Here is a 27,807-nt window from a genome sequence, read left to right on the forward strand (position 1 = left end):
GCTATGTCCTTGCTGAAGTTGAGAGATGAGATGTCTGGAATGGGGATCTTTATGATTCGAGAGGGGAAGACGTAGCTGAGTTTGTGGCTAGATGTTTGACCTGTCAAAGGGTCAAGGGTGAACAAAGGAGACCTCGAGGTAAGATTCGATCTACAAAGTGCACGAGTGGAAGTGGGAGTCGATCTCCATGGACTTTATTGTGGGGTTACCTAGGTCACAGCAAGGTAACAACATGATTTGGGTGATTGTGGATCGGCTAACCAAATCAGCCCATTTCGTCCCCATGAAGGATACTTGGTCTAAGATGCAGCTTGCATTGGGTTACCGAAAGCATGTGGTTCGGTTGCATGGTATTCCGAAAGATATTGTTTCCGATCGTGATGCGAGGTTCATATCAAAGTTTTGGCAAGAACTGCAAGAGTTGATGGGTACAACTTTGAAGATGAGTACTGACTTTTCATCCGCAACCGATGGTCGACGTAACGGACCATCAAGACCTTAGAAGACATGCTAAGGGCATGTGTTATGGACTTTGGAGGCAGTTGGGAAGACAGACTTGATTTGATCGAGTTTTCATACAATAATAGTTATCATACAAGTATTGGGATGGCACCTTTTGAAGCTTTGTATGGCCGGAAATGCCAAAGTCCAGTTTGTTGGGATGATAGTTCCGAGACGGTGGTTTTAGGGCCACAATTGGTTCAAGATATGGTTGAGCAAATCCAGTTGATTCGCCAAAAGATGAGAGCAGCTCAAGATCGTCAGAAGAGCTACGCCGACTTACACCGCAGGGACATTGAGTTCGCGGTAGGTGACAAGGTGCTTTTGAAAGTGTCACCTATGCGAGGTGTTATGAGCTTTGGGAAGAAGGGTAAGTTAAGCCAAAAGTTTATAGGCCCTTACGAAATTCTGGACCGTGTTGGCGAGGTAGCCTACGGAGTTAGCTTTACCACCACTTTGGATAGAGTGCACAATGTTTTTCATGTGTCTCAACTCCGGAAATATGTGAGTGATCCGTCGCACATCCTCGAGATGGAGAACATCGAACTTGATGAATCCTTGTCCTATCTTTGAGATTCCTAAGGAGATTCTTGATCGCAAGGTTCGTAAGACCCGGAATGGTGAGACGGTCTTACTCAATGTCCTTTGGTCTAATCATAATGTGGAGGAAGCCACATGGGAACCCGAGGAAGCTATGCGAGACCGCTTTCCTAACCTTTTTGATCAGGTATGTTTGGTTACGGGGACGTAACCGTTGTCTTTTTAGGGGGGTAGGAGATGGTCGCGATAGTGTTTTGTGTTTTCTTTGCTTTGTTTGATTCGTGTCGGGAGATGCGTTTTGGGTAACTTGTTGTGATGCTTGTGTAGTTCCTTGGAGTTGTCTCATGTGATTGTTAGAGTCTTGTGTCGTGGTGTTGTGCTTGTGTGTAGTAGAGTGTGAACTTCGGGACGAAGTTCTTTTTAGGGGGAAAGATTGTAACACTACGGATCTTCTTTGGAGCCTACTCGACCGAATAGAGCCTACTCGGCCGAGTAGTGCTCTTAGTGTGTGTTATTTCGGTTCTGCCGAGGAATACTCGGCCGAGTATAGTGAATACTCGACCGAGTATTGGACACTCGGCCGAGTGTAGTTGCACTCGACCGAGTGTCCGGTTTGGCGAAGTTATATTTCGACGGTTTGATTAAGGAGTGATTAGGGTATTTTATATTTCCGCGTCAGTTTCTAATATCACTTTTCACAGCGTTATCAATTCTACGTTACCCTAATCATACCCAAATCATTCCCTAATCATTCCTTTGAGCATTTCGTAGCATCTTTGTGTGGATAATTGCGGTGATTCTTGCGTATAAGTTCTTGTTGCACTGTTGGTAAGTACATCTTTGTAATTATTGCATCGTTTCGGGTTGCTATACATTTATATGGAAGGGGATGTTGGGAATTGTACAAAGTGTAATTGTGTTGTATGATCATTGTATAGGAGAAGACTTCGTAGAGGAGCCTTTTTTATTGTCCGTGTTGCTTACTGCTGTGATTGCTAAGGTAGGGTTTCCCTACTCAGTTTACTGTGCTTTACATGACATGTTGTTGTATTTATCGTTGTCTGTTGATCATCGTAATATGGAGATTGTTGTGACAGTGTTGGTGTGAGGGGATTGAGATGACAGTAATGTCATGTGATTGTGATTATGGTGGAGTCACTTGCGGGAGTGGCTTCACACCCTAGTTCGCCCTCCGTGGAACCCGCCACGGGAGGGGATGTGCACATTAAGGGACAGGGATAGTTGTCGCTCGTGAGGAGCCGGACTAGGTGGGATCGGCCTGCGGTCACCCATCGGCGGCGAGGATTACCTGTTGCGATGGGTAATGCAGCGGGGCTACACACTTTAGTGTGTAGTCGGATACTATGTGAGACTGGGTGATTGGGAGTTGATGATGATCAGACGAGTATTGCATTTGTTTGTCTTGTTTGTTGCATAATCCGACCCCGTTGTTGTTTGTGGAATCTGCGGTGATCCATTCGGGGATGGTGAGCAGGCTTGACAGGTTTTGCTAGTGAGAGCTTGGGGATTATCTTGGGAGATTTGCCACCATGAGTCATAGCATCACCGTCGGAGTCTTAGCGAGTTTCTTTTATTATTAAGACTTCGAAGTTGTATTTCATTAGACGGTATTTGGTTTTGGACGTTGTAAACTTTGTTAATTACATTACTTTAATAAATGTGCTCAGTTCAGACGCTTTTGATATGTACTAACCTCGGGCAACCGAGATGGTAACGCATTCTCATGGTAGGGTGGTCCTGGTAAGGCACCTTGGTATGAGGGGGTGTTACAGGCGTAGCAACCACTGCGGCTCTTGGAAGAGGCGCAGCAGGTGCTGCGTCCTTTCCCCAGAAGTTTCCTCCTGCGGAAGAAAGATTTTCCGCGTTTCTGTTATGGAATTGCGGTAGATCTCAACTTCCTTATTATTTAAAATATAATTTCGGAATATATTTTGTCAAAAGATTAAAAGATTGAAATATAGAATAGAAATATCCGGAACATTCCAGAATATTCTGACTCGACATTTTAAACGGTTATTAGAAAATGAAGACGGTTTTTGACCCAGACTCCAAATGAACTCTAATTACTGTCAAAACGACCGTAACGGCGCGTAGATGACGACCAAGGGGTAGATACAAGTATTTGAGCTATCACTTGACGTTAAACTTACGAATTGTCATAAATCGTTCTGCGTACCAAACATGCGGCCCAATCATCACCGGGTGGCTTGCGGGAGGTGCAGAAATGAGGTATTTACACTCAAACATCGACTGAAAGTCACCTCATTGCAAGTGTTCAAACTCTAGCCAAAATATCGTGTTTAACAATAAAAAAATTATTAAAGGTTGTGTTTCACAAACTTTTTTTTAAAAGGTTGTGTTTGACAAAAAAACCCTAAAAATTCACTATGATTACGAAATAGAGAGAGTATATAATCTAGTTCGTATTATTTATATGTATTTGCGTATTTTTACAAATAACCCCCATGTATTTCTATTTTTACTAATAACTCCAAACTTTCACGTATACTCCCCAATCACCACCGTATATTTGAATCGAGACTCGTTTTTCATATTTTCCGACTCGTTAATGAAAGATTTAAGGAAATACCCATATTACCCTCACCTACTTACATTCACAGACTTTACCCAAACCAATCACATTCAATCTTGTTTTCCCAAATTCCCCCAAATCAATTTATACCTTTAAACCCTAAATCCCAAAATCCCCAAAATCAATTGATTATATTATTCCCCCTAATCAATTTATATTTTTCATACTTTTCTGCTACATTTATTCCTACACGTTCATACTTTCCATATCATACTTTCATTACTCAATTATCTTATTTGGGTTCATGCAATTTTTGTATAACAATCAATATTTGTAGCAAATAGGGTTGATTTTGGTGGATAAACAAATCCTGTATCCTTCGGATTATATTGTATGCAGTAATGTAATGGCGCAAATTAGACAATGGGAACTTGTGTTAGCTACCTTCAGTGTCCATTAATGCTGCTATCTATGCAAATTTCAAACGTTTTGATGACATATCCTCTGCATTGTTTATGCTCCTTTGTTGCTATTGCTTGATTTACCAAGTTAAACTAAATTTGTGTTGCTCATTACAATTTGCAAGTATAAATTAATTTGGGGTTATAGGGGAAAATGATATTGAATATGTTAGGGCATCAACAATAGAGGTTTGTCAACAAAGGTTTGTGTACTTTTTAGAGGTTTGTTGACAAACCTCTCTATTGTTGGGAATGGGGGTTGAGGTTCATAAATGAGAATGGTTACAATTTTGTATACATGTTTGTGCTTTTGGTTGTGAGTGATAGTGGACCTCATGTAGTATACTTTTATGAGGTTTGTTTATATTTAAGATGTTTTTCTATTGTTGTATTGAGGTTTGTTGTTAGAGAGGTTTGTGTGTTGAATGATGTGGCATTAGACAAATCTCATTTGGAGTTTGTCTATTGCTAATGCCCTTATGTTTGGGTAAACTAATGAAGCTATGAAGGTAAGTGGGGGTAATATGGGTATTTCGCGTAAATATTTCATTAGCGAGTCGGAAAATATGAAAAACGAGTCTCGGTTCAAATATACGGTGGTGATTGTGAAGTATACGTAAAAGTCTGGGGGTTATTTGTAAAAATAGAAATAAAAATACGCAAATATATGATAGTTATTTGTAATTTTTCCTAATTATATACTCCCTCCGGCTTTTAATTTTCTTCTCGTTTCTCTAATATATATGAGGAGTATTGTAATGAAGTGGGAAGAAAACAGCAAGTCAAAGGAAGTACTCCCTCCATTCAACTCCACTTTACATGTATTCCATTTCCGTCCATTCAACTCCACTTTACAGGTTTCCTTATTTGGCTAAAAAAATGACAATTCTATCCTTATTGAAAATCTTTATTTACAAAAAATGTCACCCATACCCCACACTAACCCACCATAAAACCCCACCTTTATGTTTTTTTAATATTTTTAACCTCTTTTTTCTCTTTCCCCATGTACTTTTAATACTTTTTTTAATCCGCTCCTTAATATCCGTGTAAAAAGCAAAGTTGCAAAGTGGAGTTGAATGAAGGGAGTATATATTACCGTCGTTAGTTATAAGAGTGATAAAAAGTCGTCTAAATATTGAAACTTTGAATTTCGAAAAACGAATCAAATAAAATAAGACTCCGTAGTATAGAGATCAGTTAAAAGACTATTTCACGTGGTGACAACAGATAAAAATGTCGTGTGCATTTGCATTTTAGCATGTGCCATCAATTATTGTCCAGCGAAACAATATGTAGTACACAAATTCTCATTATAGACGGACACTATCCGTCTATACGTATAGACGGATACCATTTTCCCTCACAAAATATTCATTTGCCATAAAGTGGAAAGCACATGGAGGGTGCCCCACCTTGTCCCCCCTACCCATTTTATTAGAGGTCTTTACCCGTCTGTTCGCTCCACCCGTCTATACCAAGACCTATTGTATGTAGTAAACATTAAACAACACAGTATGATTTAACCAATAATTGTATGGGTGCAATTTCCAATAATGAAGGATTGATTATTATTTGCATAATATTCTCACCCATAAAAGCATAATATTTGCACAACCAAATGAACCAAGAAAACAAAAATGGAGCTAATCTCAGAATACTTTGTAAAACCAAAGCATCAAGTATTAGCAGCAAAACAACCTATTTATTTAACCCCTCTTGAAATAAGTATGTTAGCAATGCATCCTATACAAAGAGGTCTCCTTTACAATTACACCCTTCATCAATCAACTCCTTCCACAAATACAATCCTTAATATTATCGATACCCTAAAAGAATCCCTTTCAATCGCCCTTGTCCATTTCTACTCGTTAGCTGGTCGCCTTGTCACCAAGACTTTCCTAGATGAACATGCTTGCAGCGTGTTTATTGATAGTAATAAGGGTCCTGGGGCAAGGCTAACACATGTAACTGCCCCAGGTCTTACGAAATTGGATATCCTTTCACCGGACTATGTGCCAGTTATTGTTAAAAAATTCTTCGAGTTAGGGGAAGAAATTTTGAATTATGACTGTCACACTAGACCTTTATTATCCATCCAAGTTACGGAACTTGTAGATGGGGTTTTCATCGGGTTTACAATGAGTCATAGTGTTATTGATGGTACGTCTTCTATGCATTTTATGACCATGTTATCTGAAATATTTTGTTCGAACAATGCAAGTGAAAAAATGTGTGATATTTCGCGAGTTCCCGTGTATGAGCACAGTCCATGTATTAAGTTGCCACGTTTTAGGCTTGAGGAAATCATGACTAGACGTGGGAAGACTAGCCCGTTAAGGGATCGGGTTTTCCACTTTTCAGCGGCATCAATGGCAATGATCAAGGCCAAGGCCAACAAAGAAGGGTCCATCTCGAATGTGTCTTCGTTCCAAGGTTTATCTTCGCTTATATGGAGATCAATTACTAAGGCTCGAAACCTATCAACTGACCAAAAAACGGCTTGTTGCATGGTGATAAATGCACGCCCTCGACTTGACCCATCTTTATCCGATAATTATTTTGGGAATTACGTATCACAGGTTAAGATAATCAGCAAGGTGGATGAGTTGTTGGGCCATGACATTGACTGGGCTGCGATGCAGTTAAATGATGGCGTAAAAGCCCAAGATGATAAGTCTATCCGAAGTACTTTGAAATGGTTTGCAGAACAACTTTCTTTGGGAGATTCAAGTTCAGAAGAAGACATTCAAGGCCCAAACGGAGTGGTGATAGGTGGATCAGCAAGGTTCGATATTTATGGGCTTGAATTTGGACTCGGCAAGGCGGTAGCAGTCCGAATGGGGCTCGGAAATAAGTCTGTGGGGGAAGGTAACTGCTCACCCTGGTTGTGAAGGGGGTGGAAGTGTGGATTTAGAAGTATCCCTCAAAGAAGAGCACATGACCTCCCTTGAAATGGACCATGAGTTCATGTTTTTTGTCTCTTAAAGGCTTTAACCTTTTTTTAAGGTGTTTTTCGTATTTCTTTACCTTTATCTTTTGCCACGTTTATACTTGCTATTTTGTACTCAGATAATTTACACAATTTGATCAATAATTATTAGTATAGGAAGAAAATATAGGACACATGAAAATGACTCGTGCGACTATTAACACCCAACATCATTAATATCCGTATGGAACAAGAAATCGACAGAAAATTACCAAGGAGACGAGTAATTATGCAATCGGGAAATAATTCGTGCAACAATATTCCTATTCCATAAAAAGATGGACTAGTTCAAAGAACCAAGACATCGGTTACATAGGTGTTCTGTTGTTCAACATTAAAAGGCAATGCAATGCAAGTCCAAAATCTTCAAAAGCAGACCGATAATAACAATTAAGCTAAACGAGAAAATATCTCAAACAAGCACATTTTAGCATTCTCCAAAATTCCCATAGAATAAAAACTCCACTATATAGAACAACTACAACTGCCCTATTAGCCGGCCATGAGAAGGCACATTTAAGAGTCGGCTATTGTGACCTCAACCTCGACACCAGGTTCAATGGTGATTGAAGTGATCTGCTTGACAACATCAGGTGAGCTGAATAGGTCGATCACTCTCTTGTGAACACGCAACTCGAATCTATCGAAGGTGTTGGTTCCTGTATAACAGTATAAATGAATATGTTTCTAATTAGTGAAACCATAGTAGTGAACCACAAATCCATACTAAGAGTCTTAGGCAAGCAAATAAGCATAAACGCAAAATGATATTGTACGATCTCCACACAAGAAATACCAAACTACCATCATTACTCTTTAGACAGCAAAATGAAGTCTTCAAAGTTGAACTAAAAGGAATATAGTCTTTAAAAGTTAAAACCCGAAGTTGAAAGCAAGGTTGTGTGAGTACACATTATGAAGACACCACAACCAATACCACAAACGCTCCTATGGACTGCTAATTATAAACAAATTTCGAATATGAGCTACGGTAGAACACATGGCAAACTGCTGGGGTCTCTAGAGTCCAGAAATACAGGTTGGAAGTATAGGTTTTAAAGCTAAGTTGAACTCATAAAACTATAGAGGACAGCCTCAACACAAACACAGGGAGAAGACTATTATCTACAAGGACTACAAGTATACAACCAATACCGACATCAAATGCATGTTTTCAGCAACTAAAAAACACGACTTACAAAAAGTGACACTGCTACAAACGGTATTATATCTGATAATATTCAAATCATTAACTATACGTCAATCCTATACAGGTTTCATAACTTACGGCACCAGCATTTGGAAGTACCATAGAAATAGATGCAGCCATGACACATGACCAGGTTGAGGCAACAGGCTATGATAACAGTCAAAACGACAACTCTACTGTCACCAACAGCAACTTTAACACTTTTTGAACATGAATAAAAGTAAAGAGGCTTGATAAATTACCTTCACCACAGGGAGACTTCCTTGTTGTGATCTTCAGAACCTTGGTGGGAATTCTGACCGGTCCCTTAACCCTAAGTTGCTTATCCTTGGCACCACGGATAAGATCAGAACACACTATACATAAAAAAGATTGAACAACAAAATTAATAATATAGTCAAATAACACCCTCAATACCAATGTCTAATTAGACTGAACCAATGACACCTAACACAGACGAAGGTCGCTTACGCTAAGTTCGTTGAAGAAATTTATTTAGGCTTGCAAGGGCAAAATGAACGAAAATAGTTTCGCTTGCTTTCCCTCACGTCACTCCCTCCATCCAAATAAGGGCCAATGCTTAACCACTACATGGAAATCAAATAAAAGGGCCATTTACCAAAAATTGCCACCCCTTTATACACGATATAAAGGATAAATATGAACTTTTCGAAACCAACCCCTCTTCTAAAACAACCAAGTAATCCAACTAATTGATTGCTGACTACCCTCTGCTAGTTCATTTGCACAAAATATACAGTCTGGACCGCTACTCGATATTCGCCACATAACTAACCAACATTACATGTACACCCTCGTCTCAATCATTTATTCGTCACTACATGGAAATCAAATAAAAGGGTAAATAAATGATTGAGACGGAGGGAGTAATAATTTGCTCGTAAAGTATACTAGCAAATGTTCTCAATTCTACAGCACGTCAGAATTAAATTGATAAAAATAGCAAGTATAAGATCAATCCACCTCTAATTACAACCAAACCCAACAATACAATAACTTTTAAACAAAGGAAATGAAGATTATTATACTAACAAAAATTAAGAAAGAAATTAAATGTTAGTAAAAAAATGTATTCACCTTTCTCAAGATTCTTGACATCCTTGGAAGAAAGCGTGATTCTAATCTTATGAATCTGCTCTGCTGATTCCTCCAATCCTGCTTTCGCTGGCTTCATTGCATACGCCATCTTTTTCTTGCTACAATTACCCAAATTAAAAAAAAAATTGATTTAAGAAAAACCCAGAAAAAAAGTATGATTCTAAATGTTGTGGTATTGTGATTAAGTACAAGAAAATAATGGGATTGAGAGATTAAAGTACCTGAGATTACGAGGAGGGTGGGAGAGACTGAGTAAAATGCTACGGCGGCTTCAAGCAGTTCGCAAAATGGAGTATAGATTTGGGAATTTTGGTTTTTTATACGAGGAGTTAATTCATAGGGCTAGGGTTTTAGGATTTGGGCTTTTCTTTTGTGTGTTATATGCTTGTTGGGTTGGATTTCGTGGCTTCATAAAACATGTTTGTCCCTTATATTTTCGGTTCTCGGTCAATTCTTTACGTTTGTTGTAAATAAAAATTGAGATATGAAAACAAATCACTAGTGTATAATATTTCTCTTATACTTTTTGTAGGATCCACTTATAGTAGGGGTGTTTGTTGGTCTGGAACCAGGCCATATCGGTCAACTAAAAACCTAGAAATCCTGAAAGACCGGTACAAAATGGCAACTGATTTATGGTTGTAAAAAGTGTTTTCAAGGACGGACGGGAAACCAAGTGTCCAGAAAATTAGGACCGGGAAAGCGGAATGCATGGTAGATTGGCAGCTGATACAGGGTGCGACCCTGCTTTTGAATAACCCTACTTGAACATGAGTTGGGTTATGTTTAGAGGTGGGCAGTGGGCCGGATCGGTGCAGTCCGAGCTGGGTCGGATGCGGGTTAGTGTGGGATGGGGCGGGTTGGTGGGGAGGGAGCTCGATCCCACACCACGGACTAGTGGGTGTGCGGGCAGGGCGCGACCCGGGCTAGGGGAGTGACAACCCTGAATCGGCCCAGTTGGTCAAAAATGGGCAAAAAATAATGAGGGCTAGGTGGGCTGGACTGTGTGGGGCGGGGAGGAGGGAGCCCGGGACCAGCCGTGCTTGGGGAGCGGGTTGGACGGACCATGGGAGCGGGCTAGCGAGCAGAGGATTTGTGGGTCCGGTGAGGAGGTCGGGCTAGAGCTAGGGATGTCAATAGATCGGGTTCGGGTCAGGTGAAGCCTCATCCGTCATCCATCCGTCCTTTTAAAATCTCATCCAACCCGTCCGTCATCCGTGAAACATATCATCCATCATCCATCCATCCATCATCCATGGATGAAACGGGTGGACCTGATGCGAAACGGCGGAAGCGGATTAATAGAAAAATAAAACAAAAGGGTATTTGCCTTGAATTCATGGGTAGAATTCAAGTCAATGGGATATTTACTCGGTGCTAGACCTATAACACGAGTAATGGTGAGAATACTCAAGACCTATTGAATATTACTCGGGCTAAAGCTTGACCGCGTCAAACTCCAACATTTTTTAATCGAACGCATCGATCTTTTTTTTTTTGTCATCTCAATTCTCTCTTCCATTTGAAAATCGACCAAATAATAACTTGGTTGATTTTGAAACTCAATGGGATCAATGATGCACTTGTTTTGCTCAGAAATCAGGCCAAACCCAACACCAAAATCCAACGAGTAAAAAGATATCTCAGAATCAGCAACTACCACTTTCTCATTACCATAATCGTCAAAATTTGGAGGTCGATTGAAATCAATGTAAGACCCGACATTATAAACATCATGTTCCCCATCCTTATACAACAACGGTTCGTCATAATCATCAAAGAGCGGAGGTAAATCAAGATTTAAGAAATAACCAGCCTCCTCATGAATTTCTTCATAAAAGCATACACCTTTTGTGTGGTTGAAAATGTTTAAAGACTCCATCTTTTTTTTTTCGGATGAACGGTAACTTATCCGTGAACAGTAGTTTTTTTTTTTTTTTTTTTTTTTTTTAATAATTTGATAATTTTGAAATCAAGACCCGAGGATCCTCTCAATTTAGGAAAATCAAGAGCCGAAGCTCTGATACAACTTATGATACGAATTCTATTCAAAGGAATAAAACTCGCAATAGTGCAGCGGAATTAGCGAAACTGAACAGATCCTGGAACTGTCTGATTTACGAATTTGTATGATTTGAACGGTTTCTTGAACTGTCTGATTGCAAATTTGAAACAGGTAATTTTTATGGGTTTTTGATATTGTAACAAAACAAGAAAACAAAAGGGATATTTGACCGATCTAGACCTATAGATCGTTCAATGGTGATCAATTTCGCAAGACCTATTGCTAGTTGATCGAGTTAATGTTTGAAAACGCGTCAAACAAGAACTAAGGTTGGATCGAACGCATCAATCCGAACCAGCAAATTGCACACAGCAAAAATACTAACAACTTGGTTTTTTTTCTCAAAATCATTCACTACTATGTAAAGAAACAACCAGGCCTTATATAGCCTAATCAAACGCCTATTGTAACCGAAAAAGCATCTAAAAGGTCTAAAATAAGTGCCACACTTATTAGACATTAAAGCCCCTACTAATTAGACTTAAAGCCTCTTAATTACTAAGATTAATAGGTTATTAACTACTATAATTATTGCTGAAATAGTAAACTAATTATTTTGAAATAATATTACTTCTAAATCATAAAACTAATTTACTAGGATATGACTTCTTTTAGGAAAGAAGTCTCGACACCACTTCCTTGGACGCCAAGTAATTGCGTGATCTACTGCTTTTCTTGGGCTTTCAACTGAACAGACACGGCGACTGTTCATTACGATAACTTCCTGCATCATTTTCGTATCATCAAGAGAAGAAGATGTAGTTGAGGATAGGGCGATTTCATCAAGAGAAGAAGCAAGCCAAAATTATGATTCTTTCCTTGAACATAAGTTTGCCAGCAATGAATTTACAAGTAATTACAAATCTCCATTAGAATCCTTTATAGACAAGTTCTTATACGGTGATATTCGTAATGGTGCTAATATCTTTACTTGGGTGTTAATGGGGAAATTTGAAGATAAAGGTAATATTTGTGGATTGAAATTTGTTTTTAATAATTTCATGCATGGAGGGTTGAAGGGTCATTGGCACGAGAGCACCTTGAAATCAAACAAGATAGATGAGCTTCAAGTCTACATCGAGGATGATGAATTAAAGGATGATTCAACACAATGTTCAAATTCATTGCTAATGTTTATCATTGATTTTGGATTTAAATTTGTGAGGTTCGTATTTGATCCCGGAGGGTTTAAGCATCATGAATTGAGGACAATTCCTTTCAAAGGGGGAGGGGATGATACGAAAATGATGCAGGAAGTTATCGTAATGAACAGTCGCCGCGTCTGTTCAGTTGAAAGCCCAGAAAAAGCAGTAGATCACGCAATTACTTGGCGTCCAAGGAAGTGGTGTCGAGACTTCTTTCCTAAAAGAAGTCATATCCTAGTAAATTAGTTTTATGATTTAGAAGTAATATTATTTCAAAATAATTAGTTTACTATTTCAGCAATAATTATAGTAGTTTTTTTTTTTTTGAGGAGAAAACCCGTAGGCTTTACTATATTAACGATAAATCAAACGAACAGCATTGTTCGCGATCGGTGGTAGAACATCCGACCACATAACTCTTCCCACGACTCTAGGACTAACATGGGCTAAAGCATGAGCTACACTATTGTTTACTCGACTCGTATAAGACCAAAAAACGGACTCAAAACAATTGCAAACATGTAAAATATCCTCTAAAACTAAAAACAACACACTCCTTCCTTTCGACTTCCGTCTCAACGCTTCAATAACTTGTAAGCAGTCACTTTCCACTATGATCCGCGAATGCCCCTTCCTTGCCGCTTCTTGCACCCCTTCAAGGACCGCCACTGCTTCCGCCATCTGCACCTCCCATACATGTTCCTGCACACAAGAAAGACCCCACAAAACACGGCCACTTCCGTCCCTGCACACCACCCCCAAGCTCACTCCCTCTCCCTCCTTAACACCGGCATCGACATTGACCTTTACAAACCCCTCCTGTGGCGCCTTCCATCCCGTGATGCTCTCCTTAACCACCCCGTGTTCACCTCCACCCCGCCCTTTCCCACTAGCCACACCACCTCCATCAATCTCGTCCAAGACATCCAACGCCCTCTTGATGACACCATGCGGGTCCGTCTCACGCAAGTCAAAGACAACCTTATTTCTATGCTCCCACAACGCCCAACACCCCACCATAAATCTAGCTTGCTCCCACAACCCATACTCTCTCCACCTCGCTTCCACCCAATCCCTAATTCCCCCTCCTTCGTCCTCCTCCATGTCAAGTCCAAGACCCTCCCACACCCTTTTAGCTATACAACAATCTCTAAACAAATGGGTACTTGTTTCATAAGAAAAGGAACATAAAGAACAGAGAGAGACCTCACCTCGAACTCGAGAAGCGATATTCGCTCTAGTCGCCAAAGCTTCGCTGCACAGCTGCTAGAAGAAAAGCTTCACTCGTGGCCACACCGGGACGTTCCACAGCCTATTCCATAACCATTTCTCCCGTTCCCAATCCGACGCTCCTCCCCATTCTAGCACGTCCTTCTTCCCTGCCAACGCCCTATATGCCGACTTGACCGAATATACACCATCCTTCTCCCTACTCCAGTACCAATCATCCCTGGGCCTATTCGCGCTAAGCCGGACACCACGAATCCTCTCCCTTTCGAAGGGCAAGAACAAAGCAGTAAGCATGTCCTCCCTCCACCCGTGGCCATCCAACAAATCTGCTACCACTAAGTGTTCACGCCCAGGACTACAAGGGGAAAGCACCCGCCCAGATGGAGTCCCCGGTATCCAAGCCTCAGTCCATATCTGTGTCGTGAGCCCATCCCCAATTCTCCTCCGTAACCCACTCTCAACAGCAGCTCGGGCCTCGATAAAACCCCTCCAAGTATAACTCGGGTTATACCCCAGACAAGCAGATGAGAACACCCCATTAGGATAGTAGCGAGCACGCATAATCCTAGCCCACAGCCCTTCAGTTTCAGTAGTCAAACGCCAGACTTGCTTCCCTAGTAACGCCAGATTGAACAAGTGGAAATCACGAAAACCCAAACCCCCATGCCCTTTGGTAAACACAATCGCCTCCAAGCAACCCAACTAATGCCCCTCTTGCCTTCCTCATGCCCCCACCAGAAGCGAGAAATCAAAGATCGAAGCTCATCGCAGAAATTGACGGGAATTTTAAAAATACTCATCACATAGGTAGGGAGTGAATTGGCCACATCCTTTATAAGAACCTCCTTACCAGCCCTAGACAACATTTTCCCTCGCCAACCGCTTAGCCTCTTACTAAGTTTATCTCGCAATATATCCGTAAGGCACTTTTTTGATCTTCCGACCACCGTGGGGAGACCCAAATAGCGGGTATGTTCCGCCACCTCGGTAACACACAACCGGGTTGCAAGATTACTCCTCTGTTGAAGCGGCACTCCTTTGCTGAAAGACACTGTTGTTTTATCAAGACTAACCAACTGACCTGACGCTGCTTCATAACTGCGTAAGATAGAGTTAATAGTATCAGCTTCCCCCAAATTCGCTCTAGCAAAAAAGATACTATCATCAGCGAACAAGAGGTGCGAAATTGAGGGCGCACCCTGAGCAATGCGGATACCATGTAGACTCCCATTCTCCACCGCTCTCCTCATAAGGCCTGACAGAACTTCCGCACACAGGATAAAAAGGTATGGTGAGAGAAGGTCACCTTGCCTTAATCCTCTAGAAGGTCGAAAGCTGCGAGAAGGGCTACCATTGATGAGTACCGCGAACGATACCGTCGTCACACAATCCATGACCCGAGCAACCCAATTCCCGTCGAAGCCCAGCTTGGTTAAAACCTTTTCCAGAAAACTCCATTCAATCCTATCGTACGCCTTAGCCATATCCAATTTCATCGCCATAAACCCCTCCCTGTGTTTCGAACTTTTCATAAAGTGGAAAAGTTCAAAAGCAATAAGCACATTATCCGAAATAAATCTCCCTGGGGTAAACGCACTCTGATTTTCCGAGACAATATCACCAAGAAAAATCTTCAGACGATTAGCCAGCACTTTAGAGACCAATTTATATATCACATTACAAAGGCTTATTGGTCGAAAATCACTCACTTTATCCGGGGCTTTCTTCTTTGGAATTAGTACAATATTGGTTGTGTTGAACTCCGTTGGCCTTTTGTTCCCACGCAGAATATCAAGAACAGTGCTTACAACCACCGAACCCACCGAACCCCAATATGTTTGAAAGAATAGGCCATTCATCCCGTCCGGTCCAGGAGCTTTTAACGGGTGCATCTGGTTCAGGGCCTCAATAACTTCCTCCTCACTATAGTCCATAGCCAAAACGTTATTCATGTCAGCTGAAACCCGCTGCTCTAATACCTCCAACACTTCGAAATTCCGCGGGTTAGAGGACTCAAAAAGCGACTGAAAATACGCCATAGCCACCCCCGCAATTTCCTCCTCCCCCGTATGAATCTGCCCATTGTCATCCACAAGCTTGTGTATAGTATTTTTCCTTTTCCGTTCTCCATCTCGAGTATGAAAAAATTTCGTGTTACGGTCCCCTTCCTTGAGCCAAAGAGCACGAGATCTCTGACGCCAATATTGTTCTTCTTTTCGTCGCAACTCAGCCAATTCCGCAACCAGTTTCCTTCTTCGTCTAACATTGTCTTCCGTCCTCACCTCCTCATTTACTCTAGCCAATTGCTTACATTTTCGCCCTATATCCCTCCCAATGTCAGAAATCCTCATCCCCTTCCACTTCCCCAACTCCCGCGCACATTCAGCCAAAACCCGAGCTGCATCTTGTCCTCCTCTTTCAACCCCACGGTCCACGGCCTCCCTACACCCTTCTTCACCCACCCACGCCTGCTCGAACCTGAACTTGCGTGAAGGAGACCCATGCACCTCCCTCCTATTCAAATAAAGCTTGATCGGCGCATGGTCCGACCACTCTCTATCTAAATAAACAAGTCTTGCATAAGGGAACGTATCAATCCATTGCGTCGAACACATAGCCCTGTCAAGCATACTTTGTCTGTTGGCCTCTCCCGCCTGACCATTGTCCCATGAGAAATTATACCCCTCCCACGGTACATCACGAAGACCACAATCATCAATAGCATTCCGGAAATTGTTCATTTGCCACTGTTGTCTATGCCCTCCTTTCATTTCGGTGGAAAAGAGAACTTCATTAAAGTCCCCAATGCATACCCACGGCATCGAAGACTGCGCCCCAAGTAAGCGCAACAGCTCCCATGATAGATGACGGTCGGCCACATTTGGCCAGCCGTAGAACCCCGTGAGCCTCCATTCCCCCCCTTCACTTCGAACAACACAATCCAAATGGTGAAGAGACGATGACCTGAAGGTGCAGTCAACATCTTTCTTCCACAACAACGCTAAACCACCCGCTCTACCTGCACTATCCACTTCCAGCCCGTAGTATCCATCCAACCGCTCCCTCACCCTCCTCATCTCACGACCACTAAGCTTTGTTTCACACAAGAACATAATGGTCGGGGCCTCCCTCCGTACCAACGCACGGAGCGCAAGAACCGTGTCGGGGTTGCCCAAGCCCCGACAGTTGATGCTTAAGATATTCATTGGGCCCGGCGGGGTTGACCTCCGTCAACCTCCGCCTCAGGTATTAAGACGCCCCCGTCTAACGTGACTTTCAACCTCTTCTGCCCCTCAACTGAACCAACATCCTCCCTCCCACGTTTCTCTCCTAATCCCTACCCTACACACTCCCCTGAACTATCAGCCACTCCCTCATCTGTCCGTAAAAGTCTCCTCCAACTCCCACTCCCCTCACCTCCTCCAACCGCTCTTCCTCTTCCCTCTCCCCCAGTATCCTCCCTGCTCCCAATCTCCTCACCCTCTTTATCAAGCTCCATAATCTGGACCCAGCTCCTCTTCTCTGTAAACTCCCCCTCCTCAACAAATTCACCCCCCTTCTGCTGTAAGTCCCGCTCTCCCACATACTCCCCTCCCTTTCTTGAAACAGTAGCAGTCACCTCACCCTCCCCTTCCATCTCCATCTGTTTTTTCGCCTCCGCATTCCTTTGTTTTAGGCCAATAGAGATAGCTTGCAGTTTGTTTATCATAGCAACAATCGCCCCTTCCGAGTCAGTCGTGCTCTCAGCTTCAGCATCGAAACTTGGTCGTAAATCGCGGGCCGCTTTCCCCACTCCCTCCTTAACAGTCTTGATCACTTTCCAAGGCGACGCTCGCAGCCATTCCCCAAAAATCAAGTCCTCATCCTCATATGGCCCCTCCTCGCAATCTTTCTCTCCGTGCCCAATAAGACCGCATCCATAACAATACGTCGGTAATCTTTCATATTTAACTGAGAAATGTACGGTTTTCCCATTCTTCATACGCACAGGAATCGAAACTTTAAGGGGCACATTGATGTCATATAACACACGAACCCTAATGGCCCTATCGAGCGCAGCATTTGGACCATGTTCGAACCCTATGAACTTCCCTAAACAATTCCCTAATCGTTGCGCATTCGTCAAACTTGTTCGACCCACTATAGGCAAATCGTAAATTCTCGTCCAAATAGGAAAACGAGACAAAGGGACATCTGTGATTTTACCTGAAGAATTAAGTTCGTTAAAGCACCACATGAATTTTTCAAAGTGCCATGGCTGGCCCTCTAAAACCCTAGCCTTGTCTCGTGCTGCCCCAAAACGAAAAACGAAGGTCTTCTCTTTTGCATCAACAACATTCCCCATCATAGCCTTCGTCGGGTTCCATAATTTGATCATGGTATCGATAGCAGCCTTGACGTTGATTGCTCTCGATGCCCACAATTTTCCCACAAGAATTAGATCATTCACCCCCGTCGTTTCCTCTCCATCCTCATCCCATTCCACCGAGTCCACTTCTTCCCCTATAGGCTGCTTCCCTTCCCGATGGTGGCCCATAGATCCACTTGACATCTGACACCTGCACAAGAAACAAAAACGAAAAGAAAAAACGAGAATCGAAAACAAATCCTACGACAAAAATCGTGAGATAAGCCCCGAGCGAGAGGAGAGATCGAAGAAATTTAGACAGGAGCCCTAGGAAACCCTAGACTTTTTTTTTCACTTCTTATCATTTTTATTCCGATCGCAATAATTATAGTAGTTAATAACCTATTAATCTTAGTAATTAAGAGGCTTTAAGTCTAATTAGTAGGGGCTTTAATGTCTAATAAGTGTGGCACTTATTTTAGACCTTTTAGATGCTTTTTCGGTTACAATAGGCGTTTAATTAGGCTATATAAGGCCTGGTTGTTTCTTTACATAGTAGTGAATGATTTTGAGAAAAAAAAACCAAGTTGTTAGTATTTTTGCTGTGTGCAATTTGCTGATTCGGATTGATGCGTTCGATCCAACCTTAGTTCTTGTTTGACGCGTTTTCAAACATTAACTCGATCAACTAGCAATAGGTCTTGCGAAATTGATCAGCATTGAACGATCTATAGGTCTAGATCGGTCAAATATCTCTTTTGTTTTATTGTTTTGTTACAATATCAAAAACCCATAAAAATTACCTGTTTCAAATTTGCAATCAGACAGTTCAAGAAACCGTTCAAATCATACAAATTCGTAAATCAGACAGTTCCAGGATCTGTTCAGTTTCGCTAATTCCGCTGCACTATTGCGAGTTTTATTCCTTTGAATAGAATTCGTATCAGGACCGGGTGATGAACTGGTGTTATATATTTATATGTTTCAAGTTAATAAAAATGATGAGTTTTTTATTGTCTATAAAAATAAAGTTAGATTATTATTTTAGTTTAACTTTTTAGTGGGTAGCTTCACAAAATAGTTATATTGAGAGTATAAAAATATGAAAAAATTGAATATTTTATATCTTAATAATGTGTTATATATAAAAAACATTAAATAAAAAGTAATAAAATTGGGTGATGGATGGATGTCGGGTGAAATTTCTTCATCCAACCCATCCGTCATCCGTCATCCGTCATCCGTTTCATCCGTCATCCATCTATCATCCATTTAAGTAGGGTTTTCATCAATATTTTAGAATCGAGTGAATCAAATTTTGATAGATGCAGGTGAAATTGACATCCCTAGCTAGAGCCGGTCATGCCAACTAAGGAAATACTCTAACAGTGCGAGTTTGGCCAATCACGGAGTAATGTATAAGTATTTATTTAGTGCGCCAAATGAATATTCTTAACTGTTATCGTTACGAAAAGCGTACTCTTACACATTTTTCTATATTTAATTTGTTCACCCTCAGACACATACCCAGCGGTATTAACAATTTCTTCGTGGCATTAACTCAACCCTTCATTTAGCATGCTAAAGAAAGAAATGTACAAGTATTTATTTAGTGCGCCGATCATAAATAATTAATAACCAATTAAAATTAGATTAATGTTTTTTTCAACTAAACTAGAATAATTTAAATTGAATAAAATCAAATTGTAATCCTCTTGTTGAAAGGAGCTTTTACCACTGTTGAAGAGTTCAATTTACTTATTTAGGTGCTGTTTGGCCTTGATTATGTAAAATAGCTTTTTCTTTTTAAAATGAGTTTATTCACAAGTTACTTTTCGTAAAAAATTTGGTTGTTTGGCCAAACTTTTATAAAAACGTTTTTTTGATAAATATTTATGTTTGGCCTAACTAATTTTTTGGGTTTTTAGGCAATAGAGTGAAAAGTAGAAGTAGAAGTAACAATTTTCTACTTCTACTTTTAGGGGTTAGTTATCAACTTTTGGCTTTTTAAAAACGCTTTTAATCCTCCTTAACTTATAGTGTTTGGCCTAGTTTCTACTTTTTCAATTGCAAAAGCACTTTTAAAGCTAGGCCAAACACCACCTTACCCATGCCATCCCAAAAAAAAAAAAGCAGATCATTATTTATTTCCCGAGTTACCCGTGCCAATATGCCTTGTATGGTTTTTAGGACTCACTTTTGTTCCTCCAAGCTAAAGAGTAAGGACTAATACAAGCTCTCAACCCCTTACAAGATTCTTGTAGACAAATTACATGTGCAGATGTGCTAGATCGCGTCGAAAAGAACTGGTTTTCATTAATGACAAAAAAAAAAAAAAAAAAAAAAAATCGACAAAAAATTGAAATGTGATTGAAGTCGAAAGAGCAATGGGAGTGTCAAACTTTCAATGTCATTACCATTCATCACATGACCCAACCTAGTGAATTACTAATACCATTCATAACATCTTCCACTTATACTCTCACCTTCCCGTCTCAACTAACTCTCGAAAATAAAAATAAAAATAAGCCATCAAGAAGAAGATTACGCAGAGATGCAACAAATCGAGCCTTGCCAATCACGGAGTACTATTCTCTGACTAAGAATCTAAGATTACATCATGAGCATGCTAAATGAACGATAACTAAACTTTTGAACAAGTTTTAGTACAAGAACAATCACTGAGGTCTGCTGCTTGTTTCATCCTCCATTTCATCCGCATCTTCAAATTGTTGGTCATTAATTTGCAGCTGAAACAAGCATAAAAGGATCAACTTCAAAAATCTAGCTTCCAGAGAGCTTTAACCATAATTTACAGTCCATCAGACCATCACCATGTCATTTTAAGTCTTCATTCCTATTTCAATAATATTATTCAACAGTAGTCCCTTCCCCTTGCATGGTCACAAGTATCTCTCTCATGCTCCATTTTTCACATCTATTTCTTAAACATACTTGGAGACATCACAACCCATTAAGGAAGGCATACAGAGCTATAAACTATACGCATGTATTGCCCCTATCGGTCGAGTCAGTTGGTCAATAAATGTAAAAATAGTTCAGGAGTCTTAGGTTGACACCCTTACGAGAATAACTGGCCGTAAGATTATGCATTATTAAGTCTCGTAAAAAAATGGTTGTCATAGTGTATGTGATTTGAAGGCTATCAAGTAGGTCTGCAGATTTACCATTATCCACAAGGAAAAATAAATACATGCATGTATTTCAATGCTTTGTGTGTTTTATACCTGTAAAACAGTATGTGCCAGATCATGATCACCATTAGAATGACCTATTGCTTCAATAAAATCTTCATCTATCATAAAAGCAATGTCAGGGCCAAGATAATAATACGGCAATTAAAATGGTCAAGCAGATTGCAAAGAATATTATTACTCACCAATACCATTTCCAAAAGTGTCCGAATTGAGTTGGTCAGCGCTGAAAATCCAATTATGCTCCTCCTCATCTCCACCTATATGTTACAGTGCAATTAAGGTAAGAACACAAGCAAACAAATGGCATAACCTAGAAATTCTGACATCATTTGCTATTACACACCTTCCATAGCCGTAGGTTCAGGATTCAGTTCAGCACCCTCACAGAACACGTTGAACAAAGTCTCTACTGTGATATAGAAGAACAAGGACAAAAATTAGAAGAATAAAGCACATGAAGCAACAGGAATCAAACAGAAACATTCCAGAAGAAAACATTACATTGATTAGGATCAGATGGAACAAGCCTCATCTCTTTAGCTTTTGATATTTCAAAAGGCCCTTCTTCATCATCATCCTCGTCGTCCTCATCATCTCCAGTCTCAATCTGCAAACGAAGTCAACAGTCGTCAGTCACATATATTGGTCCAGTTGTAAACATTGGATTACAAAAAGGCAAGTTCCATCAATAGTACTTGACCAAAACTAAACCCTCAAATGAAAGGAGTCGAAGGACTAAAACCAAATTAAACCCATAAAAGAAAATCGTTCACCATTGCTTAAATAGGTCCCATCTAGTCATCTATCAAGGGGGGGTACTGGGTATAACTTTAAGAGTGATCATTATTCAAAAGCATGCTTCATTAACATTAACAGTCGATTTGCTATGCAAATCCCTCTTTTGCCAATGCTCTTTTGGGAAACAGAATTCCATTACATATCCAAATTAACTGAATTGCTTTGCTTGCCACAGGTATTTCAATTTGGTCAAAATATTTCTATTTACTTGCAAATTCAAAAATATACCAATGCTATATTCCAATTGCCCCATACGGCATACCCAAATGTGGGTACTCCTGGTAGCTATAAAGCATTGATTGCTATTTAAATAAAGTAATGCACAACATGCAGATTCCAAATGCTACTTCATTGAAAACATGAATACACAATTTCCTGATCAGCACTCTATAGTCTACGCTTTACATGCAAATCACCCTTCCAAGAACACCGTTGCTGGGAGGTAGAATTGCAGTACAGATCCTTAATCAAGTCAAATACATTCTTTTTGGAAAGAGTTGGGATCTAGCTAAAATCTTTCTTCCTAGGGAAATCAAATATCCGAGATCATATTTCAACTACCCCATCATATGTAAATTCTGGTCTCTCTCATAAGCTTATGCATAAGTGATGGAACTATCTGGCTTCGACATTTACAACAAAAAATTGCACGCGTGCTGAACTACCAAATTCAACTATCTAATATCTTCCTCCTCTCCCATCACCATTCAGGTGGCCAATCAAGTGAGGGAATAACCCTTCATTGGTTATTGTAGACTCCACCTAACTAGGATATTGTACCAAATACTCATCTCCCCCCAACTAGGATAATGTATTTTATATAGCGCCTAATCATCACCCTTTATTGGTTCCCCCATTCCAACCAAAACCTTCAACACAAACAACCATGGTCCTTCGTATTTTCTACACTGAGGTACAGGGAGTTTTTGTGCAGTTCAAACGGATATATCCACGTCACTCTGTATAGAGAACACAGGAATTCACAGCTGCTTCCATGTTTTTACCTACATAGTCGTGTCAGGGAATTTCCATATTTCCAGAAGGAAACTTTATTTTTCCAGTTTTTTCGCATCACAGGAAATTAATACATTTCACTTGTGTCTTCCTCCAAAATGGAGCTGGTGATCGACATTACCATCTGTATGTTCCTTGTAATCAAGTATATTGTGATCAAAATGACGAGCAAAGTTGTTCCATTTATGGTGAAAGTGTAGCATAACTACGGCGACATTTAGTACAAACTCACATAAAACACCGCTATTGAGCATATAACTAGAACTCTACATTGAAAACACTTAAGAACAACACCAAAAAAACCAGCATTTCCAAGATCATAACTTTTAGCACGATTACGTCTAAAACAACATGGTACCAACTCATCAACCCACCTAAACAATGCCTCATAACCTCCAATTTCACAAAACAATAATCAACATAATAACATGTAAGAATTTATCAAAACACAAACCTTAATTACATACCTGAGTATAAATACAAGGAGAAGGATACCCTTCAGGGTCTCTGGAAATAGCATGAAGCGTTATCGACACGAAATCGACAGCGTAACCTTTGCTCACATCAACATCGCTCAACCAAATCACTTGCCTAAAATCACAATTCAAACAAATCATTCACAATCTCCAACCACAAATAACAGAAAACACAGAAAAGAGATAAAAAAAGAGGAAAGAGAAAGAAAAGTGAAATTACTTGGAGGTGATGTAGAGAGTACCAGGAGCTTCAGCGGGTCGAGCACCGAGAACAATGGAGACGCCTTCCTGAGAGTGCATTAGTACTTCGCCATTGTTGTCGTCAAGAATTGGTGCTCCGACGTTATCATTGGTTCTTGCTGTGAAGAATCGTAGACCTGTTGTCGCCATTGTTGAATGCTTAATAAACCCTAATTTCACTAATCGATAAGAGAGATTGGGGGTTTCTGACTTTCTGTAGGGTTTAAGACAAAAATTTGTATCAACGTTTCTTTTGGAGGATAATGTTTTTTAATGTTTCGGTCGGTATTGCTAATTCGTATAGACTAAATCTTTCAAACGGGTCAATCTAGTTGGGTTTGGGTTGGGTTGATTTGGTCAGGTTATTTCGGATCCAGTTTATTTTCGGGATAATTATTATCAAGTTATTTGTGGATGATATTAGTCTGCAACAATAAACATTCAAGTCGGATTATATTGGGTCGGGTTAATTCGAGTTCGAGTCTTGAATTTGGATTATTCAAATCGGGTCAATTTTACCAGATCTAGTCTTGACCCAACTTGAGGAATCGTGGTAATAGGTTATTGGGAACGGGTTCGAATCCCCCCCCCCCCCCTGCATATTGTAATGGCCTTGCACGTTTGCGTTTCGGCGAACCTCAATTAAGAAAGAAAGTAGTGAGTACTTTCTTAAATTCAGACAATATTGAATAAGAATTTGGCCCTGTTTGGTAAACAGCAGATTGATATTAGCAGAAGCAGATTGTAAAAGCAGATTATAATTAGCATATTTTGTTGACAGATTTGACTAGCATATTCAATTAGCAGATTTTATTAAAGGTGTTTGGTAATTAGCATATTCAAACTAGCAGATTATCTCAATCCTTTGTAAAATGACAAATAAGGACATGGATAATTAATTGACTAATATTTGCCAAATACATCACACAAACAATTTAATGACGTCGATTTCTTCTACTAGCCATCAAACTAGAAGTAATGTTATCGCGAACAATTGACATTTCTTTAGTTCCCGAAGACTCGGTGGCAGGTTGCGAGCAATGATTAGCCACATCTTACAATACATCTGGAGGTATAAAATCTGGGTGTTCGTCAATGATTCTAAAAGCTTCATCTCTAATTGTGTTTCTTCTTATATAATTATGTAATGCAAAAGCTCCACAAATAATCCTATTTTGATCTTGTAGGGAGTATTGAGGCATCTTTCCTAAGATTTTCCATCGCGCTTTGAGAACTCCAAATGCCCTCTCAATACAATTTCTTAATGAAGAATGAGCCATGTTAAAAATTTCCTTAGAACCCCTCGGAGGAGCTCCTCTAAACTCATTTTCATGATACTTTACTTTTGGGTACGGCGTCAAGTACCCTACTCTTTCTGGATAACCTTTATCAGCCAAATAATATTTGCCTAATACAAGAAATTGAAATGTTAATAATTATCAACTTTAAATTGTATTGACTGAAAAAAAAACAATCTTAATAAAATCAAAGTATTATTTACCTCGTGGTGGGTAAGGAAATTTCAAACTTGGATTACCAACTGCATCGAGGAATATACGAGAATCATGTGCCGAACCTTCCCATCCAGGCAAAACATATGTAAATAATAGATCAAAGTCGCATGCTGCCAATACATTTGTAGTTGGTATGCCCTTTCTTCCTCTATATCGTAATTGGTCTTCTTCAGGGACAACTACACTTATGTGTGTACCATCTATGGCGCCGATACAATCCTAATATATATCATATTATTGTTTATTAAATATGTATATATACATCGGTAAATATGCGAAATAACGTATATTCAAGTAATCATACATAATTACCTTAAAATAGGGCATATATCGATCATCATGTGCAATTTTTGAAGGAATTTCTTTGAATTCTGGATCTCTTGGCCTAAGTATATCTCTTACCAGACCATCCATTGCATCTAAGACTTCTTTAAAAACTCTACTCACGGTTTCACCAGATCGTTGAAATCTCTCTTGGTCATCTCTATTGGATGCACCCTTACTTAAAGTGTACACATATAAACCCACTTTTTCGATGACTGACATCCTATGTGAACTACATAGCCCATACTCGGTTTCCAAGTCATTGCATAGTTGTTGAAATACATCTGGGTTCATCCGTAGCATATTAAAACAACGTCTTTCATTTCCACTTAACAACTCATTCATCCATCTTTCACCAGTTAGAAAAGATGTCATACATAGCTCCTTATGTATGTACATAACATAATAAAGAGCAATATAACTAGTTGCACAAGCAACTAAATCCCAAAAGTCGTCATCTTCATCATCAATTATAGTGCTTTGCTGAGTTTGATTATTCATTCCTACATAATAATAAAAGAAATGTAACATACAAATGCATTTTATCCTTCAACCAAATAACAATCATCAAAAATAAAAATTACAAAGTCTGATAAAACATCAAAATCTAGTTCGCAAAGTTCAAGAATTCCACTTAACATAGTAGAAAAAAGAAAAACATTTATTGATTTTTTCGCTCGCTAAACAAGAATTTGATCCAAGCTATAGCTGCATCATTGTCTGGCATACGAGATAAGATTATTCTATTTGTTGAATCCGACATTAATGAACAAGCAAAGCTGAAAAGATCTGTTCCAGGTTTCAAGCCAGGTAGATTAAATACCTTTGTCAAAGCATCCCCAACACCGTCACTTGATTCATTCACTTTTTTTTCGTTCCTTTCAACAATTGATTGTCGCAAGAACTCTATATTCTCAAGAATTAATGTAGCAGTTCCCCTCTTTTTTGCAGAACTATAATTTATCTTAGCACTCTTGTTATTTTCCGAGATATCATATTCCATAGGCCTTTTCCCCAAGCTACCGCCACTTTCATTTACTGAGTTTAACATTGGACTTGGAATAGGTACTGGACTGCGAATTGGACTTGAGTTACTTTCTGTCCAAAATTCCTCCCATGCACCACTTCCATTATCACCTACATCTTCATGTTCGTTATATGGTGGGAGATTGTTAATATTCAAACTATGAGGTGGAGAAGGAACATAAGGAGTAACATCAAGTTCATCTATTCCACTTGAGTTAGTTTCAAAAGGATTGTGCTTATTAGCTCCAGAAGCTACTGAAACCCCAAATAATTGATCCATTTTATACTCAAGATCTTGTTCAATCCCTTCATCTCGAAATGCACCAAATTTGGGATTTTCCTATGAACAAAAAAAAATTATATATATATTTGCTCTTTATAATGTTTAAATGATAAAAATAAGGTATAAGAACATCTACCTGAATCTTTTGATTCCACCACTCATCACTAGCACTTATAGTCCCTTTTTCATGATCCCAACCTAATCCGGTTTCTGTGCCCTTTAATTGCTTCCAAAGTGACCATCGACTTTTCATCCAATCTAACTTGCTCTTAAGTTTGACCTTATCGTAGTGTAAATTTGTCTTCTTTCGAAATTGTGACTCTACTGCCTTCCATGGCACCCTTTGGGATGTTATTGCCCCTTTTTTCCCCTTACTTCTTTGCATTTGCGCATTACAGATATAAAAAAACTCATACAAAGTATCTTTTGACCAGCTAGCTCTTTCTTTCCCCCCTTGACTTTCTCCATTGTTCGCTGACATCTATGAGCATTAATATAACATAATTATAATATTACATTGTTTTATCTATAGCATTACTAAATGAAGTTTCAGGAGTTAACCCAAAGAAAAGGACCTATACTATCAATTTTTTTTTTCAAGTAAGGACTTGAACTCCATAACTTTACAGTTAAGGGACTTTAGACTAACACTGTTTCTTTTTCCGTTAACATTGCACATTAATGGAAAAAAGAACAGATAAATGGAATATATAGCATGGCACTGGTTGTATGAAATTTGTGTAGTTTGT

General features: G+C 39.7%; 5 protein-coding genes and 1 pseudogene across 5 annotated transcripts; 1 reads left to right on the forward strand and 5 right to left on the reverse strand.

The window, feature by feature from the left end:
- Positions 1 to 5,696: 5,696 nt before the first annotated feature.
- On the forward strand, positions 5,697 to 6,950 carry LOC141620733 (putative acetyltransferase At3g50280). The gene has a single exon (XM_074437531.1). It carries the CDS (start codon positions 5,697 to 5,699, stop codon positions 6,948 to 6,950), a length of 1,254 nt encoding a protein of 417 aa, XP_074293632.1.
- A 325-nt stretch (positions 6,951 to 7,275) lies between these two features.
- Positions 7,276 to 9,711, reverse strand: LOC141618173 (small ribosomal subunit protein uS10z/uS10x-like). Its single transcript, XM_074435281.1, has 4 exons — positions 9,599 to 9,711; positions 9,357 to 9,475; positions 8,501 to 8,614; positions 7,276 to 7,707 (listed from the first exon to the last, which is right to left on the reverse strand). Exons 2-4 carry the CDS (start codon positions 9,463 to 9,465, stop codon positions 7,565 to 7,567), a joined length of 366 nt encoding a protein of 121 aa, XP_074291382.1. The 5' UTR covers positions 9,466 to 9,475; positions 9,599 to 9,711; the 3' UTR covers positions 7,276 to 7,564.
- Positions 9,712 to 12,941: 3,230 nt separating this feature from the next.
- On the reverse strand, positions 12,942 to 13,691 carry LOC141620734 (uncharacterized). The gene has a single exon (XM_074437532.1). The coding sequence runs from the start codon at positions 13,689 to 13,691 to the stop codon at positions 12,942 to 12,944; it is 750 nt and encodes a 249-aa protein (XP_074293633.1).
- Positions 13,692 to 20,554: 6,863 nt separating this feature from the next.
- On the reverse strand, positions 20,555 to 24,198 carry LOC141618175 (chloride conductance regulatory protein ICln). The gene is made up of 7 exons (XM_074435282.1): positions 23,892 to 24,198; positions 23,663 to 23,786; positions 21,885 to 21,990; positions 21,727 to 21,792; positions 21,566 to 21,640; positions 21,414 to 21,481; positions 20,555 to 20,915 (listed from the first exon to the last, which is right to left on the reverse strand). Exons 1-7 carry the CDS (start codon positions 24,059 to 24,061, stop codon positions 20,844 to 20,846), a joined length of 681 nt encoding a protein of 226 aa, XP_074291383.1. The 5' UTR covers positions 24,062 to 24,198; the 3' UTR covers positions 20,555 to 20,843.
- Positions 24,199 to 24,846: 648 nt separating this feature from the next.
- Positions 24,847 to 26,250, reverse strand: LOC141620736 (protein ANTAGONIST OF LIKE HETEROCHROMATIN PROTEIN 1-like; annotated as a pseudogene).
- A 160-nt stretch (positions 26,251 to 26,410) lies between these two features.
- On the reverse strand, positions 26,411 to 27,539 carry LOC141620737 (uncharacterized). The gene is made up of 2 exons (XM_074437533.1): positions 27,195 to 27,539; positions 26,411 to 27,115 (listed from the first exon to the last, which is right to left on the reverse strand). The coding sequence occupies exons 1-2, from the start codon at positions 27,537 to 27,539 to the stop codon at positions 26,411 to 26,413; spliced, it is 1,050 nt and encodes a 349-aa protein (XP_074293634.1).
- Between the last annotated feature and the right edge of the window lie 268 nt (positions 27,540 to 27,807).

Source organism: Silene latifolia, chromosome X, assembly GCF_048544455.1.
Source record: "Silene latifolia isolate original U9 population chromosome X, ASM4854445v1, whole genome shotgun sequence".
NCBI lineage: Eukaryota > Viridiplantae > Streptophyta > Magnoliopsida > Caryophyllales > Caryophyllaceae > Silene > Silene latifolia.

Coding starts and splice junctions, on each gene's coding strand:
- LOC141620733 (XM_074437531.1), top strand. CDS start 5,697: ATGGAGCTAATCTCAGAATACTTTGTAAAACCAAAGCATCAAGTATTA.
- LOC141620737 (XM_074437533.1), bottom strand. CDS start 27,539: ATGTCAGCGAACAATGGAGAAAGTCAAGGGGGGAAAGAAAGAGCTAGC. Junction 27,116..27,194: donor GGTGGAATCAAAAGATTCAG/GTAGATGTTCTT, acceptor TTTTGTTCATAG/GAAAATCCCAAATTTGGTGC.
- LOC141620734 (XM_074437532.1), bottom strand. CDS start 13,691: ATGGAGGAGGACGAAGGAGGGGGAATTAGGGATTGGGTGGAAGCGAGG.
- LOC141618175 (XM_074435282.1), bottom strand. CDS start 24,061: ATGGCGACAACAGGTCTACGATTCTTCACAGCAAGAACCAATGATAAC. Junction 21,641..21,726: donor TGAACCTACGGCTATGGAAG/GTGTGTAATAGC, acceptor TGTAACATATAG/GTGGAGATGAGGAGGAGCAT. Junction 20,916..21,413: donor TGGCACATACTGTTTTACAG/GTATAAAACACA, acceptor TGCTTGTTTCAG/CTGCAAATTAATGACCAACA.
- LOC141618173 (XM_074435281.1), bottom strand. CDS start 9,465: ATGGCGTATGCAATGAAGCCAGCGAAAGCAGGATTGGAGGAATCAGCA. Junction 8,615..9,356: donor TGTCAAGAATCTTGAGAAAG/GTGAATACATTT, acceptor TTTTATGTATAG/TGTGTTCTGATCTTATCCGT. Junction 7,708..8,500: donor GAAGTCTCCCTGTGGTGAAG/GTAATTTATCAA, acceptor ACTGTTATACAG/GAACCAACACCTTCGATAGA.